Source organism: Elgaria multicarinata, chromosome 16, assembly GCF_023053635.1.
Source record: "Elgaria multicarinata webbii isolate HBS135686 ecotype San Diego chromosome 16, rElgMul1.1.pri, whole genome shotgun sequence".
Taxonomy (NCBI): domain Eukaryota; kingdom Metazoa; phylum Chordata; class Lepidosauria; order Squamata; family Anguidae; genus Elgaria; species Elgaria multicarinata.
This window is the reverse complement of record NC_086186.1, coordinates 12,179,605-12,201,304: the sequence shown is the minus strand read 5'-3', so window position 1 is coordinate 12,201,304 and position 21,700 is coordinate 12,179,605. Positions and strand designations below refer to the sequence as shown.

General features: G+C 47.7%; 1 protein-coding gene across 3 annotated transcripts in view; it reads right to left on the bottom strand.

The window, feature by feature from the left end:
• Positions 1 to 1,195: 1,195 nt before the first annotated feature.
• The window catches only part of ZNF609 (zinc finger protein 609), an 85,300-nt gene continuing 64,795 nt past the window's right edge, over positions 1,196 to 21,700 (bottom strand). Inside the window, exons 3-10 of one of the 3 annotated variants that reach the window (XM_063142859.1) lie at positions 19,455 to 19,680; positions 10,383 to 10,470; positions 6,980 to 9,365; positions 4,951 to 5,317; positions 3,335 to 3,510; positions 2,806 to 3,016; positions 2,207 to 2,310; positions 1,196 to 1,691 (exon numbers count right to left, since the gene is read on the bottom strand). In XM_063142859.1, coding sequence (XP_062998929.1) covers positions 2,237 to 2,310; positions 2,806 to 3,016; positions 3,335 to 3,510; positions 4,951 to 5,317; positions 6,980 to 9,365; positions 10,383 to 10,470; positions 19,455 to 19,680 — 3,528 coding nt within the window. In that variant the 3' untranslated portion in view covers positions 1,196 to 1,691; positions 2,207 to 2,236. Of the gene's footprint in view, positions 1,724 to 2,206; positions 2,311 to 2,805; positions 3,017 to 3,334; positions 3,511 to 4,950; positions 5,318 to 6,979; positions 9,366 to 10,382; positions 10,471 to 19,454; positions 19,681 to 21,700 lie in introns of all 3 variants that reach the window. The other 2 variants (XM_063142858.1, XM_063142860.1) reach the window with 2 other exon arrangements.

Sequence of the window (21,700 nt, the reverse complement as noted above, 5' to 3'; positions counted from 1 at the left end):
CTGCGTGCTTTAAAACTGAGAAGATAGCAGCAAAACATGTCTAAACCCAGAATAAGCAGTTTCTCTTCCCCTGTCAAAACAGGCTATATAAGAAAATGATTTCTTCTATTTGTATGGAACTATCAGAGCTCCCGAGTTGGGAAAGAAACAAAAAACAAGAGATTTCAAACAATTCCTTTTTACAGTATATACAAAATCCAAGAGGCAGAGAGGGTGGCCTCACACAACATACGGACAGGAACAGAAAGACAGAGCTGGGGACTTGCATTGTTGGGACAGACACGCAGCACCTGCTCCTCAGAAGCTGGCTAGGTTGGGCAAGAAGGACCTCCCGCGCCACCCCCACTTGCAATTCGAGCTGAGCGCCCTGGGCCAAGTTCCAGCCCGAAGCTTCAGTGAGGAACCCTTGGCAAGGGTGGGGTGAGGAATCCAGACAAGCATCCTATGATGCAAGGGAATGGCCTTCCTCTGCAGGGGAACTAGCAATGTCTCAGAGCCCACGGGGCACTTGGCAAGAGGAGGTCCATCCTTGACTGCCTTGGGCAAACGTTAGGGATGCTCTACTCTGGTAGAGCTTGCAGCGATAGCAGGTTTTCACAGGTGAGCAGCCAGTTGCTAGGCCTGCTTCTCTCCCTCTCATCTCAGCAAGGCCAAGAGCTCCCATATCCACATCTCACAGACCCAGGCATCCATCCCTTCACTCCCTGCAGAGAAGGGATGACCTTGCAGGTATGAAGAACCGCATGCCTGAAATTTAACCAGCCCCCTCTGCACACTCTTGTGGTGTGGACACAAGAGATTGTTTTTTTAAAAAGGGGCTGGGGAAGACAGGCAGCCAGCAGCCTTCCAGCCGAACGGAGCAAGTGGACTGTCAGGTGGCAATGGAGGCCCAGCCCAATGGGAGCAGGGCCAGCCTGCCGAAAGGCCCTGTTTTATGCAGAACTGATGCATTTTTTTGTGCTGTAGAGCAAAGCAGCATCTGCCACTGCAACACGCAAGTCCTGCCAGCAGGGAGAGGTGTCAGAAGAACAGGCAATGGGAGGGGGGCCTTTCAGGGATCACGAGGGAGCAGCAGTCCTAGAGGCAAAGTGCTACAGAGAGTTTCAGTCTTCGTTGCTGGCAGAGGAGCATGTTGCTGGCTTGTGCTCATTGCAGGCCCTGCTGCCTCCCCCATCCCATCCCACCCCTCCACCCCTCCCCACATTGAGGCAGGAACACCAGCTCTTTCCTGTGGTCTTTGCAGGAGACTGCCTGCCTGCCTGCTTGTGCCAGGTGACCACTTATCACTAATCACACAATCTGGATGTTCTCTTCGCCTTCAGCCAACCCTGGAGTAGCTGTTGCTGAGCAGCAAGAGAGCCATGGATGGAACCCTAGGGCTCATGCACCCTCCCCTCCCCAGCCATTCCAAACGTCCTGTGAGGCTGCATTGCTTGACCCACCACCATGAAGTCCCCGCTTCAGAGGAGTTCTGGAAATTGGCCAGTCAACTCCAAGTCAGGCGAATAAATATTTCTGCAAGTCCCAGCTCCACAACTCACACATATGGGGCTCAGCTTGTGTTCAATAGGGGAGGGGGCAGAGCCTGCCTCACATTATGGCAGGACCATCAAGCAGAACAATCAACACCATTCAACTGATGTCTAATGCAATTTCCAGCGCTTCCTCATGTGAGCCAGTCACATGGCTTGGTATAGCCTAGGATATCTGATCGCACCGTGTCCTGTTGGAAAGAAAGGAGAAAATGTAACTCAGAGCCAGCAATTTCAGTTTCAGCCACATGGGGGTGCTAGAGCAACTGCAACCATAAACTAGGAAGTTTATCCCCAATTGGCCAGGCAGGTGGGCTCAGGAGACTCTAGGTAGGGGATAGAGTGCAGACAGCACACTATCCGGCTAAAACTAAGAGGAGGGGAATATAGCTGCTGGCCACAATTAAGAAGCAACAACGGGGAGGCGAAGAGGACTGGGGTGAAATAGCTTGGCAAGAAAGATCATTAACAGAGCTCCAAGTGACCCACCACCTGTGGCACATTTTACTTGACTTCAAGGTGCATGAGAACTTTATATCACTGATACTTCCCATTAATCTAGCCGCAAATCACAACAAGCCAGCTGGTTGGCTATTTCAAATTCTAAGAAAAGGTGATAATGGAAATATCCAGAGATGCTTCCTCCCTTCTAACCCGCCTGCCTGCCTTTTAAGCCAGGGACACAGGGGGCATCCTTACCATTTTCACCTCCGGGGCGGGGGGTATAAGGAAGGAGCAGAGCCTTGCTGACTGGCAACAATGGCTGTAGAGGAGAGACCTGCAGGGAAGCGAAAACACAGTGCACAACAGGCCGTGAGAAGTATAGGAGGCAGAGGGAGATGCTCAAGCAGCCTCCAGCATAGGAGCAGCTCAGGTTTAGGTGGGAATGTGTCTTAGTGTCCTGGAGAGGACCTTTGAGGGAGGGGCTGCGGTTCAGTGGTAGAGCGCCTGCTCTCCATGCAGGAGGTTAATCCCCGGCTTCTCCAGGCAGGGCTAGGAAAGGGTCTTGCCTGAAACCCTGGAAGTGCAGCTGCCAGTCAGTGTGGACAATACTGGGCTAGGTGGTGGACCAACGGTCTGATGCAGTATAAGGCAGCTTCCTGTGTGGGCTGGGCTAGGCAGCAGCAGGGAACCTACAGTGCCAGACTTGTGGCTGTGCCACCCAGCTTTGGCACAGCCTCAGTCCCCCAACGCCTTCGCCCTGGATTCCTGCCCCGCTCCCAACACCATCCCCTTTAGAGAAATGCCACCACGTGCCCCCCTCTGCTCTCACCTGTTGCATATGGCAGGTTATACTGGGCTGGCAGCAAGGAGTAGCCCAGGTGGTGATGATGGTGATGTGTGGACATCAGACGCTGTGAAGGAGAGGAGCGGGGCCGGTCAACGCTTCGCTCAGCACCACCGGCTCCCCCTACACCGCTGCAGCCTGCACTGCTTCCTCCCACCCCACAGCCACTGCGCTCCTGAGAGGCCTTGTCGCCTATCTGTAAAGTAACCAGACAGACAGACATACTGAAGCCCAGATGCGAATCTGCAAGGAGAGCAAGCCAGTCAGTGGCCTAAATGAGGCAGGAACAGCAGGCTGGCCAAGCTAGCTCTTGTGCAGCTTCCCTGCAAGCTCTGAGAAGCTGTTTCAAGGCACTGTACACGCACACACGCACACAGACACCCGCTCCAGGGGAACCCCGACAGCACAAATGCTCTAGCCCTGGAAGGCATGACATGACATTGACAACTGCACGCCCCAGCAGCGTGAATTGTGCTGATTATACATGCACTTCTCATTCCTGCATGCCACTCACCGTTGGGGACTTGCTCTTGTAGTGGCTGGCGTGCTGCTGCAGGATGTCCAGGGCCTTGGACTCAGAGCTGGATTTACAGCCCATGCTGGGGCTGGCTCGGGATTTCTCACTCTCCTCGCTCCCAGAAGATTTGCTACCATACGGGGAGAATGAGTAGCTGGAGGGCAGGTAAGAGCCTGTGGAGGAGATGCCAGTCAGGATGTTGCCACTCGTTCCAGCAAAACAGCAAGGAACTAAAAAGACTAACGGACAGCACCAATCCTCTAAAACAGCCTTCCTCAACCTGGGGCGCCCCAGATGTGTTGGACTACAACTCCCAGAATGCCCCAGCCAGCTCTGCTGGCTGGGGCATTCTGGGAGTTGTAGTCCAACACATCTGGGGCGCCCTAGGTTGACGAAGGCTGCTCTAAAAGGAAGAGGTGAGAAGCAGAAAGCCCTGAACCAGAGACTCCGTGGAGGGCGGCGCTTAGAACTGCGCTCCTCAGATTTTCTTTTTAATAATCCTAGGTATCACTGCTTGTAGGGCCAAGTTTAAGAGCCGTCTTTGCTGCATCTGTTCATGACTCAGAAACACAAAAGAAGCTCTGGGTGGAACTCCCAGTGTTTCCAGCTACTACAAAGCACTGAGAGGGTCAAAATTTGCTTGGAAATTTTTTTCCGACACTTTTGGCACTCCAAAGCAGCTCAGATGCCATTTTTAAAAATTTATTTTTTTATTTTTGAAAAAATTGGCACTGGGGCAGGGGATGCACTGTTTACAATGTATGGATAATCTCCAAGGGGAACTTTGAAATAATGCAATCGTGTTGGTCAACTTTTATTTCTGAAAAGCACCATGTTCATTTTTTAAAATATATTTTGAAGAAGATTACATTCATTCCAGGTTCTCACCTGAGAGGTTACAATCCTGTACTACGGAAGTAAGCCCCACTGAACACAGTGGGCCTAACTTGCAACTAAATATGCATCAGGGCTGCACTGTTACTCTCAGATCTTCCTTGTTGGTCTAATACAGGGGTGGGGAACCGCGGACTGGGGTTCCCAAGGCGGCCCCACCACCTTTGCCCCTAACCATAAATTGCTTGGTGGTTTCCCAGCTCTTGTGCATCCTCTCCTTCCGTTCTTGCAGGTTGAAATGCGTCTGCTAAGTCTCAGTTGCAGTAAGAGCTTTAAGATCCAACAAACTTTTATTTGTATTTTGGGCACCATCCCTTTCGCCTTTGCTCCCACCCACGACCGGAATGGGGTCTTCCCAGCACTTCTCCAAAACTGAATTCATCCCTCAGGCTGAACAGGGTTCACCACCCTTGATCTCATCCATATGCGCTATTTAAAGAGGGTTCCCTTTCCTGCATCTTGATGCTAGGATAGTCACTACAATCTACCCGAGACCTCTACCTGGGCCTCCAGCTATCACAAGGCTCCCAAATTCCCACCTTGTTCCAAGGATGAAAATGACAACCCTTCCCCTAGGACAGCCTTCCTCAACCTGGGGCGCTCCAGATGTGTTGGACTGTAGTCCAACACATCTGGAGCACCCCAGGTTGAGGAAGGCTGCGGCCTAGGAAGTCCATCTGGACATCACCCCTTTATGGTTTTGAGAGGTGCCCCCATACCTGGGTAGTTCTGCATCATGACAGTGGGCATGCCACGGTAACTGGGGTTGGTGGGGTCATACGACTGGCTGTAGGAGTAGCCGTGCATGTAAGGGATGTAGGACTGGTGCTGGCTGAGGGGCGAGGACACCGGTACGTGGGTGCTGGGTCTCGTCTCCTTCCCCATTAAGCGTGACTCTTCGCTGGAGGGCACTTTGCAGTCGGCACTCGTGCTCTCCTTCCCATCCTCCTTAGAAATGGACTCTTTGCCACGGTTCCTCTCCTCCTTTAACTTCCGATCCCTCTCTTCTTTCCACCGCTCATCCTCTGTCTTGATGTCAGAATATTTAGCAGGATAAACATAGGTCCACATGCGAGGCTCGGCCTCCTACAGCAACATAGAGACAAGTCAGTCGGCTGCCTAGAAGTTCCACAGCAGAGATGTTGACATTTCTGAAGTCCTGGAAATCTCAGCTTTGGTTATTTAAAAATAAAGAGCCTTGTAGATGCAACTGAAGAAGAAAAAGCCCTCAAAAATGCATGGGAAACGTCTGCCAAAGCCTCACAATGCAGAGAACAAAAAGACTTCTGCACTCCACATATTCCCCCTTAAATATTCCTTACTGTTGTCGTTCTGTACATTTCTCCACCACTCAAATCTCTGTCTAGAAGTGAACATTTTGCATTGCCCCAAATTCTGAAATCTAACACTCTTAGGTAAACATGCATTTATTTATTTTTGATTACTGAGTTGTTGAATTGGTTACCATTGGGAAGTGTGGGAATTCTATTGCATAATTGGATTGGGGGAGTTTATTCCTAGCAAGATAGAACAGTATTTGAAACTCTGATCCGAGGCAGGGAAAAGCTGCACCGCGCAGCCCTTGCCGCTCCCTGGCTGCAGGCCCCCAGATACAAGAACCCCCTTTCAGCTACTCTTATACAAGATCAATGCCAAATCATCTAGTGCTGGCAACAACGTCCGCCTAATTCATTTCCTTTTGGCACAAAAGTGTTCAGGCCCCGACCTGGATATTAGCAAGAGATAGATGCTCCCAAAAGGCACAGAAGAAAGAAGGCAGGACAAAAACAAAGGATCAGGGGAGACCCACAATCTTGTTTATTCTGGTTTAGCTCTCTCACCATTCCCCATAAAACCTTCCTCTGTGCTGTACAAGTGGCTTGCCAATTAGACGGATACAGAGGCAGCTCCAACTAATCCCAGCTAGGCCACACGCTTGAATATTGCAACTTGTTCATTGCTTTCCAAGATTCCTCATCATCCATCACTGAACCTAACATGTGGGCCAATGAGCCAGATATCTGTACAAAACCTCTTTTACTGAATGGAATATGGTACCCGGGCCTCAACAAGATCTAGGCAGACCAAGCAGTGATAAGTCCATCAATTAATATTCAGAGAGAATTGAATTCTGCTTTCCAGTAGTCTGTCAATGCCCTCTTATTTAAATGCTCATTAGCAAAGTGGGACAAATGTGACTCCAACAGTCCACCAAATGAACACTAATGACGCCTGGTGTCCTGGAACGGCTCTGAAGCCCTGTGCTCTTCACTATTTCTGCACTGGCCCAGGCATAGAGAAGAGCACCTCTCAAAACAGAAAGGTCATCCGACTCTCGATAAACTAGAATACCGTATATTAACTCATGGGCTGGCAGAGGTTTGCCTGTGTGTCTAAAACTCAAGGTCAGATACCGATGAGGAAAAAACAGGAATCAAACACCATCAAGTGTGAATTTATCAAGAGGTAGGCTAGTTCACATGTGGCCCTGATTTAGCCATCGAAATGCAACTGTAGCGTACATTCATCTATGCAAAAACAGCAGGACCCAGAAAGCTAGGCAGCTGAGAAAACGCCGACAAGAACTAATGGCTCTTCTTCTTTCCTACCCCTTCCCAGATTGTCCAGTTTTCCCCACAGCCAGACCAGCCACTTTCTGGAGTCCCCAAAGTCAGCAAATACTTCCTGCCATGGCTGTGCCCTCCCCATCTCAACTATCCAAGCACCCCCCACCCCACCCCAATTTACCTGTCTGTACCAGAGCACCGGGTCCACCTCGGCCTGCCGGCCACAGTCCAAACCCGCCTTTGACTCTGCTGCCTCCTTGCCAAGATGGCTTTCACTTAACTTCCCCTTGAGGCCTTCTGCAGCCTGGCCTTGGAGCTTTGAGGAATCCTCCAACTTGGGGATGATAACCGACTTGGCCATGTCAGCCCCCTGATCCTTGGCCTTGCTCAGTCCGGATTTGACCAGGTCAGTCAAGCTGGGCGCTTTGGTCAGAGTAGGAGGGAGAGACGGCTTCTGCTTCCACTCCTCCTTGAGCACCACCTCTCTCTCTTTCAGCCCCAGCTCCACTTTCTTGTCCATGCCACGCTGCTGCTGCTGCTGCTGCTGCTCCAGGCTCTGGCGCTGCTTTTGCTGGTCTTCGTACTGCTGCCGGTAGGTGGGATTAGTGCTGAGCAGGTGGGCGTGATAGCCCTGCTCACTGTAGCCGTAAGGAGGTACATAGGCATACTGGTTATAGTAGAGGGACTGCATGTACATATTGGATCTCTGTTGGATGACGGACGGCTGCTGGCTGGAGGGGCCCAGCTCAGCCTTCTTCTCCTCACAAGCTTCGTTCTTCACCTTCACCTCTGGGCTTGGTGGCTCCTCATCTTTCTTCAGCTTCAGGGTCTGACCATCTATGCTGGCTTGGCTGCTGGGATTAATGGGGCCGGGACTTGACTGTGCATAGCCTGGTGAGTAGTACGTCTCAAAGCCCTGATAGTAAGGAGACTCCTTGTTTTGAGGCTGAGAGGGAAAGAGGGCTTTTTTGGCCCCTTCCTTGGCAAGCTGCTCAGGGTCCTTTGCCTTCATGCTGTCCAGCTTACCTTCGCCATCCTCCCCTGCATCCGAGATGTCAGAATAGGCTGGGCTGTTCGTTTTCACAGAGCTAGCTTCAGCACCGTTTTGGGTGACAACGTGAAGTGGAGTCATGGTTTGGGTGGGCGCTGCACTATCTAGTCGGCTGGCACCGCCAATGGAGGGGCTTGGGGCATTATCAGTGAAACTGTAGATCTTATCCGCCTCAGCCTTGATGCTGGCAAGGCGGCTCTGGTGAGGGTCGGAAGAGCCATTCAGAAGGCTCTCCCCTTTCGCCCCAAGCTCGCTGGGCTCTCCCCGGAAGGGGCTCTTGCCTTCCTCGGCCCGACACACTTTCCCAGGAGTCAAGGGGCTCTCTATCTCCTTGGACTCTTTCTTCTTCTTATCCTTCTTCTTCTTGTCCTTGACAGGGGTTAGTGTTGGGCTGACGGTGAAAGGCTCTCCCATTACAGTTGGCTTGGGTTGGATGGGCTTCAGCTGGGGGCTGTTGGGCATGGCCTGAACCACTGTGGTGGTGAGGCCTGTGGAGGAGCCAGGGCTGGTGGCTGTGAATGTGGCCGTCTGAAAGGTGTAGATTTGAGGCGGGATGGCTGGGGCGATGGGTCGGGCGGCCTTGATGCTCTTTGAAGAGATCTTCTCGGGCTTGATGCTGACAGGTTTTTTAGCTTTCTCCTTGTCGCTGCTCCTCTTCTCCATAGAGTCAAAGCCATCGTTGCTCGTCTCATCAGCTACCAAAGGGCCATCCTCGGAGCCATCGTTGGACAGAGCACCAGAGTCAGGGTCTCCTTCACCACCCAGCTTCTTCTTGCAAGAAGCCTTGGGGTTGAACTTGCTTGATGGTGAGGGACTGTGTGGTTCTGTCAGCCGCACTTTGGGGGTGGCCGATCGAGCAGGGGACAGAGAGCCCTTCTGGCTAGCAGAGGCACCATTGCAGCTGCCCAGGTCAGCTGGAAGAGATGACTCCTCTCCATACTCACTATCCCCATCAGCCTCAGGCTTGCTGTCATCATCGGTGTGTGCGTGGGCCTGGTGATATTTGAGCCCGTTGATGTGCTTGTACTTTTTGCTACAGTTGGGGTGAGGACAATCAATGAGTATGGGGGAGGGACAGTTCCTATCCAGAATGGCGGGCTCCACCTTGACTGTTGTTGTGGCTACTGCTGCAGCAGCTGCTGCAGCCACCACCAGAGGCGTGGCAGCCGAGCCCATGGAGTTCGTACGGACACGCTTGCTTCCCTTCGAGTCCTCGGAACTGGAATTCACCTCCATGTCAGAGAGGGGTTTACTCTTCCGCTTGGTCACTGATGAAGGGCTGGCCTTGACATCTTCAGGCGTGCCGCTGGGCGGGAGGCGGTGCTCCGAGGAGTTCTGGCTGCCTCGCCGCCCTTTGCTGTTGGCCCCTGCTCGGGTCTTGCTACTGTTGCTTGTCCCTTTGCTATCCGAGGCGGTTGTGCTTTCGTTCATGGGAGGGTTGCTGTTGGGCCGCATGCGCTTGCCCCTCCCTCGGCCATTTCGCATCTCCAGGTCACTGGTGGGAGAATCACAGAACCTAGAAGATAGCAGAGAAGGGCTTAGGAAGAGGCTGTCGGCCCTCAAGCCATCACCTTTACTTTGCAATTGGCTCTCTCCTGGATGTTCCTGCAAAGCTATCATGGAACAGCTGAGCGAAAGCTAGAGTCTCATGCAGAGGTGTCCTGCACTTACCTGCAAGGCTACGATACACACCCTGGTTGGGCTCACCTGAAATAGGAAAGCAGGACAAGCAGCAGCTGTACAGTTTTCTAAAGCAGGAGCGAGAAGACTGCATGGTCCTTGTTGTTCTTTTTAGCAAGCTGTGGAACCTCCTCAGAATTCTGAGACATCCAGCTTTTTATATCTATTTCTAGCATTCAGGAATGAACAAAGTCCCGACTGCTAAAAATTGTTGCACACTCAAGCCAATCAATTAGCAATCTCCACCTTGTCCCTAGGACACAGATCCACAGGGGGGGAAAGTGCAACAGTTAAACTCTCTCAGTGAAGCCAAGACACAATCAAATTCAGTTTTCCTAGAGAGAGGTTGTATCAACAGCAATCAGCAGTGTCTTGACAAGTGTGTGCTTCACCTCAAGAATTAAGGCTACCAGAAAGTCAGATTCGGAAGCAGCACTGGCCACAGATAACTCCAGATTTAAAGCAGCTTCATCTTTCCCACCTAGGGCAAAGGAAAGCAGCTGCTTTAGTTATCCCAGATTGATGGAAGAGAGCTGGAGTAGGACATGTAAGTGGAAAAGAACGCATATACCAATAGACTCTCAGTGGTGCTCAGAACTAAAGTATCTGTCCTCTAGCACAGACTTCCCCCAACTTAGTGCCTACCAGATGTTTTGGACTTCAGCTCCCATCAATCTGAGCATGCATGACCAATGGTCAGGAATGATGGGAGTTGTAGCCCAAAGCATCTGGAAGGCACCAGGTTGGGGAAGGCTATTCTAGCAGAACCCCATTTGGCAGGCAGCTAATGAATGAGAGAGATGGTAAAGCCACCAAGCACGCTGCAGGAAAGCCTCTCTGCCTTGTGCTTTACCTGGGTGGTGCCCAATCATGCTGTGTGCAGTCCAGTAGTGTCCCCACGTAAGTCTTATTCCTCCAGGTGACATTCACCACCAGCATTCCTGTGGGAGGAAAAGAGAGGATTGTGAACAGCTGTTTGGGCCAGCAAATATTGCTCCATCCTCATCCTGCAGTTCTCTCAAGTCATGATGCACAGATTTCCTGCCTAACAGGTCAGAACAAGTGTAGGTTGTGACTAGAAGCCCTTTAGCAAAGCTACACAAGCCTGCAGAAGAACCCAGGTAGTATTTGCTTGGGGCTTTTGTACCCACAGTTCTTCGGCCATCAAGACAGTTGAAGTCCGCCCACCCGCCCCCACTCTACCAGCTGCATAGTTTCAGTACAGTCATCAAGGTCAGGATCCTCACAATATTGTTGCCACATGCTAAAAAACATGGCAGGACTCTTGGATACTTATAGACAGTAGTGTTTTTTTTAATGCACTGGCCTTATTTTTAGTTCTATATACAAGCAATATTATTATGAAACACAGGTGGCTCTTGGGAGTAGGATTCACAGCTGTAGCCAGCACCTGCCACTGGGCACTTGCCCAGTTCTAATATGAGAAGCACCCTCCCTTTTCTCAACACGTGTATAGACAAATATTTTTCTTCTGTCAAACCGCCAAGCTGGCCTAAAGCTGGTGGCAAAAGGTAGCTCTATTATTGGACAGGTCAACAACAGAGCTAGCTGTTAAATATTTATCTGTAGAATACATTCACCAATCTGAACCTGGACCTCCCCCAGAGGAGGGCTGAGGCATTTACAGAAGGCTCAAGCCCCATCTAAGCATAAACCAGGGAGCCGCCACCTGGCCGAAAACTGCCCCATACTTCACTCATTTGAGTCTCTACCTTCCTTGGAGCAGGATGTGGAAGGAAAGGTTCAGCTTCACATGCCTCACACAGGAACTACTAATACCTCTTAAGGATCCGAGCCAGCTTGGTCCGCATGGTGAAGGTTTAAATATGCATCTAAAAAGGTTCTCCTGCAGCCAGCAAATGCCAAGTAGAGTCACTCGTTTTCTAGGTTTTGCACAATCCATATGTCCAAAATCCTCAGTTTTCATCTTAAAAAGAGAGCTGAGCACACATGTTTCTTAGCCCTCATGGTTGTCAAGGTATTTGAAAATGCACAGGCACTATTTGTACAGGGCACCAGTGTGCAGAAATGGAAGCTTCTCTGCACAAGGCCTACTTGTCCCTCCTGCTGATGACTCCATTCCCATGCCCTGCCACTGCTTCCTCCCTTTGCTCCTTGCCAGAAAATTCAATGTGCTACTGAACCTCAAATATTAGGTTTGGAATAAAATATGCAAGTTGAGCCATTTTATGTGAAATAAATACATTAGCATAAATTTACAGATGTGCATAATTTGGATGTGAACTTCCTTGCAGCAGATTATAAAGAGCCTTCTCCATCAGAAAACAATTATGCTAAACAATTTCATGCCATTAGCGGAGTGAACTCAAGAGGGCATTTCCTCCCATGATGGCCTTCTCCGACTACTGCATCAGTAATTCGCATATTCCAGTCCAGGCCCACGAAACAGGGTGCTCTTATCCGAGCAAGATGAAACTCAGCACATCACAACCTCAGGAAGAAATGCAGCTAAGTGCAGCTATATATCTGAGGGGCAGGGTGAAGAGCTGCTGGAAATGGGGAGATTATTCAAGTAGCCCAGAACAGCAGTGCCTGGAGCACATGCATCAGTCATGACCCACATTTCCCAGCAACTACAGACCCAGAAGTATAGGAACTGTAGCTGGTATTTCTCTTGAGCCAAATCCTAATCTAAACTACAGCATCCTGCCTTTTGAACCCAAGAAAGAGACCGCCTACGCTGTAAAACTCAAGGAAAGCATTTTTTAAAGTACATTAAAAAGAGAGATCGAGATCAAATCAACACTAGAACATCCCAACTTAGTAACCAAAATAAGAATATGAACAGCTAGGAAGCCCATGAACAGCACAACAACACTTAGGGGATAATACAAAACTTTAACAACTCAAACTAAACTCAAAATTCAAAACGTAAATACTTCAGTTTTTTCCTTCTCTAAACACACAAACACACACGTGCTAATTTTTGTATGCCTTCAAAATGATTAAAAATTGTGCTTCTCTTATCCCACCTCAAAGTCTAGTCTATTTGGCATCAGACGTGTATGCTTGTATCCTAGGAAAAATATAATGTAACCACACTCACAAACACTCAAGTTTCCTCTAGTGTGCAGTTAAGCTTAAAAGAGGGGTGGGATAATCTGTGGCCCGCCTGAACTCCAATTCCCATCAGTCCCACCAACATGGCCAATAATCAGGAATGATGGGAGTTAGAGTCCAGCAACATCTGAAGGGCCACAGAGTCCCAACTCCTGGCTTAAAAGCATGTAAGCAATCAGAATGGCTTCCATAGGTCAGATACTTCCATTTCTGTTCACAACCTGAAAAAAACACTACAAGTTGCTAGAGTTATTTTGCAGAGTTGGACTGAAAAGGCAATGGGAATTAAAGAAATGCACCCTCATGAAAGAGAGCAGTGGGCTTAAATGAGCATGATTTATACTTCATGCAGAAATCACCCTTGCCATGTGAACTGCTAAAATATTATCAAGCATGCTGGGGAGCTACACCAAGTGTAAATTAGCCTTTAGACTGGTTCTCCCTGGCCCCACTTCAGGCAGGGCTGGCCCAAAAATTCCTCTCCTCAATGTAACAGAGAGATTTATAGGCATCATCTGAGTACAAGGCAATTGAAGGAATCTGTGCCTAAAGCTCTGCCGCACCACTGTGGAGTTGACAAGCATTATGAGAGAGAAAATAGGACAACGTCCCCTGCTATAGGCAAGACGCCAAAGGATATGAAACCTCTGTTTTTATACAGTACAGAACCCTTGGACACTTAGGGGTGGAGGCAGGAGGAGATGAAGTTCATACCCTAGAACAGTAGGCAAATATAGATCTCTCATTTCAGACCTGGAAACAATTCAGATGGGAGTGAACGTATTCCTTCCCCACTAACGAAATGCAGCGGCTCCCTGCCTGCTCAGAAAGCTCTCTGCATCCTGGTTCCTCTGGTGCCAATACGGCTTTTCAGTCCCCACAACATCCTTCCTGATGCGCCAGGATCTCTCCTCCTGCAGGTGTCACCATCATCCAAGCAGGCACCAGCTCTTCAATGGGAGGCTGCTTTGTAAGGCTTTATGCTCAGGCTTCACACTCTGCTTTCCTGCAGAGCCTTACAAGTTAATTGCGTGGCAAGACGCCAGCAGCTGCTTCCATCTCCGAGCTGGCAGGTCAGATTAGGAAGGACGTTCTGGCAGCTTGCCCGCTGCCATGATCACAGGAGAAAGATGAAGAGCTCTGTAAAGCAGAGACCTCAGCAGTGGCTGAACTGCCCCCTCCCTTTGCCTGCTGCTCTGGCAACCAAACAAAGCACAAGACTAATTGTAACTCCTGCCTGACACACTGTGTCCTAGATTTAACCTACCTCAATCAATCATGCAAAAAAAAAAAAGCCTTCCCAGCAAATAAATACAGAATTATTTTGTGAAATGCAAGACAATTTGCAAGGCAGCCATTTAACTAAACTGCCTCTGAAGAATTACCCTTGGGGGCAGGGGCATGCTCAGCTAGTACTACCAATCCACAACGATTAAAGCACTCAGAATTACTGTAATACTGGAGAAGGTGAGTCTTTTATCACAGCATTGCAAGCCCATCAAGTCCTGGCAGCAACTCTGCTTCTTCTGCTGTTCTTAAGCTCTTACCTAGCACTTTCTACAGCAAGTCATGATTAATAACCCCCCATTTTTATAGGGCCAAAGGGGTGCAGCAGCTCATCCAAACATCTCTCACTAGCCAACCTGCTGAGCCAGGATTTGCTGAGGGATGGTTAGAGACTCCATAAACTGCAGCAGTTTTACTAGTGGACAATTCAGTAGCAGAGAGAAAGTAACTATTAAGTCCCAGAGATTATTTTCAAATCAAGAATGGGGTGGGTTGTTTTTTTTTTACATTGTTCTTTTTTCTACATAATAGATACGCAGCTGTAACTTAGCTGTTGTGGTGTGTGCATGTGCGTGTATGTGTGTATGCGTATGTGCGTGTATCCAGACAGGCTTCCCAAGGAAGCACTTCTGTTGTGAGCATAATGCATTTCCCCAGAACTCAAAGGGCTGGCTTTTGTTACTGGGAAAAGCAACTTCTCCCCCACCCTCTTCTATTTGTGACTACTGTGTGAACACAGGGGGCTCAGTCTCTGAATGACTATGACATCACTACGAGTGATGCACACTCTGCCAGATACAGACTTGCCCAGTGCCATTTTGTCAACACTTAAAGAGATTCAACTGAATTTTTTTTATGTAAAGGAAGAACTCTCTCCCACAGATTACTAACAAGTTCTTATTTAGTTTTTTCAAGTCTTATTTAATATAGATTCTCAAGTCTATACATTTGCTTCATCTCTGCCTCCTCTCCTTGTGTCTCACATCTACCAGATTGTAAGCCTACAGACTTAACATATTTTGTAAAGCAGCTAGTTATAACTATGAATAGTTATAAACCTATATTTGATTCCAGTGCTGGAGTGCACATCTCCCATCTTATTATTCTTTCCAAATATTCCCTTTCACGAGACTCTTCCTATTTCCCACTGCTTATAACCATTAGACCCTATGGAAGGGGGCAGGACTGTATTTCATAAGGAGTTATTAAAACTGCTGGAGCTACGAGTCCGCAAGTTTTCAAAATGGTATATATTTTCCAATTTGCACACTACAGCTCAGTCGTTAAGTTTGAGTTCTTGTGGTGGAATTTAATTATGCAAAATTCAAAGGGTTTGTATACAGCTAACCACCACAATGGCATCACCTTCTCCCTTTTATTTCTACCCAGAGACTTGACAGGGCTGCCTGTCCTCTTTCAGAGAAAATGTATACCTCTCAAAACAAAAAAGGAAAATCGCAACCCAGAGTGCTTCTCATCCCCAAGATAAAAGGAAAGGAGAGAGATTTGGAGGAAAACGCGTCTGACGTTTCCTTTGTGCAGCAGCTGCTGTTGCCATGCAGTGATCCTTGTTGCTATGAAGATCTCCATGTCAGACAATGGCTTTTTTAGCTGCAAGCGCTATTGCTATTGGCAGAGATACTTCCCAGGTGAGCAGCGAGATGGTGCTTGAATTGTCAGTTTTAGGAGTTGGCTGAAATTAGTTGCCCCCAACTACGATCAGGTCTGGGGAGACTGGAGGCTCTCTTCAGTTACTAGGCTTCACTCCAGGTGGTATTAATCACAGCAAGAGGAAATGGGAACCTGGCAGCTCATAAGGCAGCAAGTGGAGTGCTGCATTCCAGCATAATTAGATCCATTAATGATCCCGGCAGATCAGAATCACGCCTAACAGAATTAGGGAAACTGCTACAACAGCTGTCTTTAAATGCCTTAAAATGTCCTCAAAAGTATTTAACACAACATATTCCTGTGAAGGCAGGCAGAGAGAAAGAGCTACAGCTAGAAGGTGGCTGCCAGGCTAAGTGAAAAAGAGCAGATAGCCATGAAATAGTCACCCAAAGGAGCATACAGCTGGGAGGACAAGTGCTACAACTTTCACATAGCTTGACAGCCTCAGAAAAGGACAGTGGACAAGTATGGATACCAAGGGTCATGTGTCCTGATAGGAAATGTTCCCTCTTCTTCACCCTCCTGTGAGATCATGGGATCTTTTCTCCCCTGGCAGAGTGTGCTCTTTCAATTCAGACTGAAGGGAATGAGCAAAGAGCTAAGAAGCAGAGAGCAAGCTAACAGGTTTATAGCCAGTGACTGAGATCAGACAGAACACTCTCAATTTATCAGACTTGAATTGAGCCTTGTACACATGTGCTTCCCCCTTGTCCTTCACTTTTTCCCACAGGCCAAACTCTGAGAGCAGTATTGTTGTTTGCTTAACTACGGTTTCCCATGATGTATGAAGCAGGAAAGTGTGATTTAAGCACAACGTGCAATCCAGGACCTTGTGTGTGGGCACACAGCCCGTTCCCATTCTGAAAAACTATATAAATGAAGCCTCAGAGTGTCCAACCATGTACACAGTTCCACAAAAAATGTTAGTGGCTGACCTGGCCACAAAAATATTACCGTTAATCATTGGTGGCACATCAAAGTCCTGAAAGGAGAGGGCGCACCATTTCTTTTTCAGCTTCCCTGCCTGGCCACCTGGAAGAGATTCTTGCTAGCCATAATCAGCTAGATGAAGCTAGCCAGGGGAGGCTTTTAAATTGCATATTCATAAACTATCCTTGCTAGTTAACTGCTACTGGGAGTAGCAGATTGGATGTCTTCCTCTTTGCCACCTGCCCATACTGATTAATCCTGCTTAAATCCTATGGGGCAGTTTTATCTGGCCTTAAGAAATAGTACTATGGCCACTCCTTGCCTTGATGTTAACCTGAGCTTTTATTTTGGCTTTTACTGGCTTCCACAATAGGTGACAATGTCAGTCACGGGCACCAGGACAGTAACAGCATTGTGTAAGCTAAAGAGAGATTTGAGACTCAGAAGAGAAGTGCAATTCCATGTAAAAAATCAGAGGGTTTGGAGCTGATTCATTTACAAAATAATTAATATCTCCTATTTCATGTTAGCAATAACTGGGATGAGAGAAATAAATCTCCATCATCCATCCTGTAGATTTTTCTGGTTCAGCATCACACACCTCAAAGGGAAATATCCTCAACTAGCAAAACTGTAAACAACCACCTGAAATCCAAATACCGTTGTTAATTTGGATGGGGAGCAGGGCCCCGACAGCAATGGGGCCAACCTCTTGCCAAACACACCAACCAGAACCTACATGCAGTCAGTAATGCAACAGTTCAGAACTGATCTAAAGGATGCAAAGCCTCTGATGTGAGAGAGTTATTTCTTCTGACAGCAGGGACCATGCAGCAGCCACAGTAGCCTGGCAGGCAAGATCTCTGCACACATTCACTGAATGAGTGCAGGCTAAAAATAGTTAAGCTGCAGGAATCACAGAATACCTCCTAGGCAAGATCTAAAATTATAGCTGCTCTAAAAAAGACTAACATGGAAGGACAGGCTGCAAAAACCATTAAAGCCAGACAGCAAGAGGGATGGCAGCCAGGAGCATAGGACAAGTGTCGCATCCCATCTGCCTCCTGGAGTATCTTTCATTGAAACGTGCGTAGGAGGAGGACTGGACATTAGCATATCATGAGAGATGCAAACTACTATTACTGTGGCTGCTGTAACTCCTAACACTACAGAACATAGTGAAATGCTAAGTATGTTGCACATTATTCTGACCCTTCTGGAAAGCTGATCTCAAAGGCATGATCTCTGCACATCATTTTTGGTAACATGTGCCTGGCAAATATGAAAATGTTTTTTAAAAATAATTTCTCCTCTGATCAGCACAGAAAATTTCCTGACTATTTCAAGGGTAAGGAGAGGAGGAAGAAACCCAATCTTTGGAAACTGCCACTGACTGACCAGGAAAACACAGACCTAAATTCTAGTTTGAAATCAAGCTTAGCTACTAAATGGTAGAACACAACATATATGGTTTATTGTATTTGTTTCATATGATTCTGCAGAAAAACATTAAGAAAAAGAAACACAATCAGGCAGAGATGATCAATCAAGAAAAGCCCACAAACAAAACGAAGGACAGGAGATCCAATGCTTACTGATCAGATAACTTGTTTTGGTCTTTAGGCACTGAAGATACCAGTGTGCAGGCCCAGCAATTTGGGAAACAGCATTTGTCAGCTTGACTGTGTCTTCTCAAATTATAACCCCTCAGAATCTGTCAAATCTACTCTGCCTGGCATTGCATCAAGATGGATCTGTAACAGGACAAGGAGATGCATTTTGCATCTCAGCAAAACACTGTCCTTGCATCATCCTCACTCAAGATAATTGACTACCACCCAAGTCCTACTGGCTGGCTGCCCAGGCAGAGCATACCTCTTCAGGAGTGAAGCCAATGGGGTAGCAATAGTGGTGGCAGAGCATGCACCGGCTTGCCGGAATACGAAGACCATTTGTGTGGGGGTGGGGTGAAGCTGAAATCAGTGTTTTTCCCAAGGTATCTGGCAAAAGTCTATTCTGTCTCCAACGTGGGAAAACTTTAGAGACTAATCTGAACAATGACCTGGAAAGAGAGCTTTGGAAAACAAAAGGCTGAGAAATGAGCAGAACGCAGACTTTAAACAAAGCTCAAATTTATACAGCTAAGATATCTCGCAGATCAAGTGATACTTTTTAAAGGTCTTAAGAGAGAGCAAAACACCCATTCTAAAAGTGAAGGGGAAAAGTTTTTATGTACATAGAATTTAGGGGTTCAAAACAGCAAATCCATGCAACTTGTCTAGAACAGGGATGGTCACATTTTTAGACCTATGGCAGCCATATATCTCAATACCCAGGTGCTGGTTCATAGTGGAGAAGTGTAGCTACTGGAGAAGTCAGAAACACACCCCAGAACCCTGGCTAAGGCTGAGCAACATGTGCCCCCCAACCTTTTTTTGCTGCCCCTTCCACCAGATTTGTGGCTGCAGCAGTAAAAGGATAGGTGGTTGCCACTGTACTTCAGCACTGTGGCGGTGGTGGCAAAAAAGGGTCAATTTACTTTAAAGCAAGGTATGTGGAGACTGAGTGCACATGCCTTGTTTTCAAGCAAAATCATGCTCCCAGAAGTCTTTTTTGGCAATGTGGCTGCAGTGGGGTAGTGCTTAGGGGGCAATGTGGTGCCCCAAACCCATGGAAGTTGCTCCCCCATGCCCTAGAGTATGATCTTATTTCACATGGGGAGGGGAGCCTAGATGGACCGGGCAGCACTTCTCCCAAAGTGAGAGGAGCAATGTTGCCCAGATGAAGAGCTATGTGCAACGTGGCAGAATTCTCTGTCGGGTTTTCTCATTTTGTACAAAAAGGCCACACAAAATTAGGCTGGAGTGGGATACTGTGTTAGAGCCATCAGTTGACCAGTACTGGTCTGAAAGGAAACATAACAAAGGACACCTACCGTCTTCTGTCTCTTGCCACACGATGCCCTCCAGGTTGACACTGGTGCCAGGTTCACAGGGGCCCAAACATTCTGGCTCAGTAGCCAGTGCCACATCACAGGTGTTCACCCCTACAGAGCGAGTGCGTACCATTATCTGCTCACATGGCGATGAGATATCATTGTTGACAACAGGGACAAGAAGATGCAACGGTAACACTGCAGGGGTGGACACTGGAGATTCCATCTGGAAAAAGAGAAAATAGAGCCATTACAACAAATGAATACAGATGCATGAGGACCAGTTGAGTCTCACCTTTGCCTTCAACATTCCCAAATAAGGATGGCCTGGCTCAATCCCTTATATTTATACCTACTCCTAAAGATAAGGGACAACAAATTCTGGGGAACAGGATCTAGAAAGCTTTTGGCATCCACAATTTAGACATGCCAATTCCAATATTCTACAAAGGAACAAAGCCTGAATAGATGGTGTCACTGCAACCATCTGTTGGAAAAGTTCATATGCATCTGGAATTCTAGCATGGACAACTTCTAGCTTCATTCCAAGGCACGATCCTTTCTGTTCATCACATTGCTATAATTATTTTTCCAGCCCCTTATCTCCCTGGTGGGAATATACATTTGAAGGGAAAAGGAGACCAAAGCCTGTGTCTGGGTTGTCCCACCTCAGAGTGCAGGTGAAAACTCATATGGAAAGAATACTCCTCCATGAAAAATGGATTCCTACATATAGAGTTCAAACATGACAGGTAGTGGATGAATATAGAGCTCTTATTCTTTACATCTAAGTTTTCTATTTGGGGGTATTTTTCTAGGGAGGAGAAATCCCATGAACCCTCCCATCTAGCACCTGATGTGGTACAGCCTGAACAACTTCAGTGAGTAGTAGGCTCTAGTCAGCCTGGTTATTGGCCAGTGTTTATTCTATGGAAACATAATCTGATATAGCAGATGCAAATTGTGCCCTGAAGCCTGCCACAAAGCAATCACATCGCTATTGCTCATAGCGAGAGAATCACCAATAATAACCAGGCGCACATGTAAGGGAAAGGTAGTTTCAAGGCTCTTACCCACTCTGCCCATGTCTTTTCAAAACAGAATTATCTTGCTCTTCCAATTTAAACAATCACCCTAGTAAGTAAATCCCCCAGTCATGCCCTGAAAGAGGATCTGCATCCACAGATGCTGTCTACTCGCACAGAATGCAGTCTTCTCAGGGACAAGGCTTCCAATTAGACTTTTGCTGCCCCTCAAATCATCAGCTAATTCAAAAATTGTACCACATGCCACTCAGCATCCAAGTGATGGCCCTGGATGTCTCTGGGTAAGCACAGACACATTCCAGCCAGGGGGATAAAGCCTTCAAGCTGTCACTCTGGGAAATCTGCCTGCTTGCTGCTGATTATAGCTTACTCTTCTTGGTCTCAGATGCGCCAAAAGCAGAAATCCCAAAGCCCTTTGCCAGAAGATACCCTGTACCCTCCTTCCCATGGGCATTTGTGACCATAAAATCAGGAGTTATTTATGGAACATGACTGCCAACAACCACAACTCCCATTGAAACTAATTCTGGTTTTTGAACAGTTGCCAGATCCTCCTCCTTAGATGCAGTGCTCTACACAATCACACACACACACACACACACACCCCTAGCTGTGCCTTTTTATGAAGCAATTAAATGCAGTGAAATCAAGCAAGTTGAATCTTGTGTGCCCAGTGCAGCTTTCCCAGCACAATGGAAGCATATCTACACACTGTTCCCAAAACAATCCCTAAGAAGGGGAAGGTTGAAACACTATTATCTAATTTATTAAGACCCTTTCAATTCTCAGGTACAACCGTGTCATGAGTTTGACTGAGAAAATGGTGGGAGTGATCATTATACTACCTAGTGCCCCTGCTGGAGAAGAAACAGGGAAAAGCACTTATGTTTACCCTTCAGTGCACACAATCTCATTAAATGTCCCCCATCACACAAGCAATAACTGAGGGAAACAGCTGCCTCCCCTTTGGCAAGGTTCGGTGCCCAAGAACGTGGGCAATGCTGAGCTCTGGGGATGGATTTTCACTTCTAGTCATGTTAACATAGCAGAACAAAACACCCCGAGTGTCTTTTGCCTGCTTGCCTGCATTTGGCTCCTTCTCCTTCTGTGTATATCCTTGCTCTGGACAGCTGAACAAAGCAAATCCAATCTGATCAACGTTTAATACTGGCTGCCAGTTTAATCTGCAGCGACTGAGCT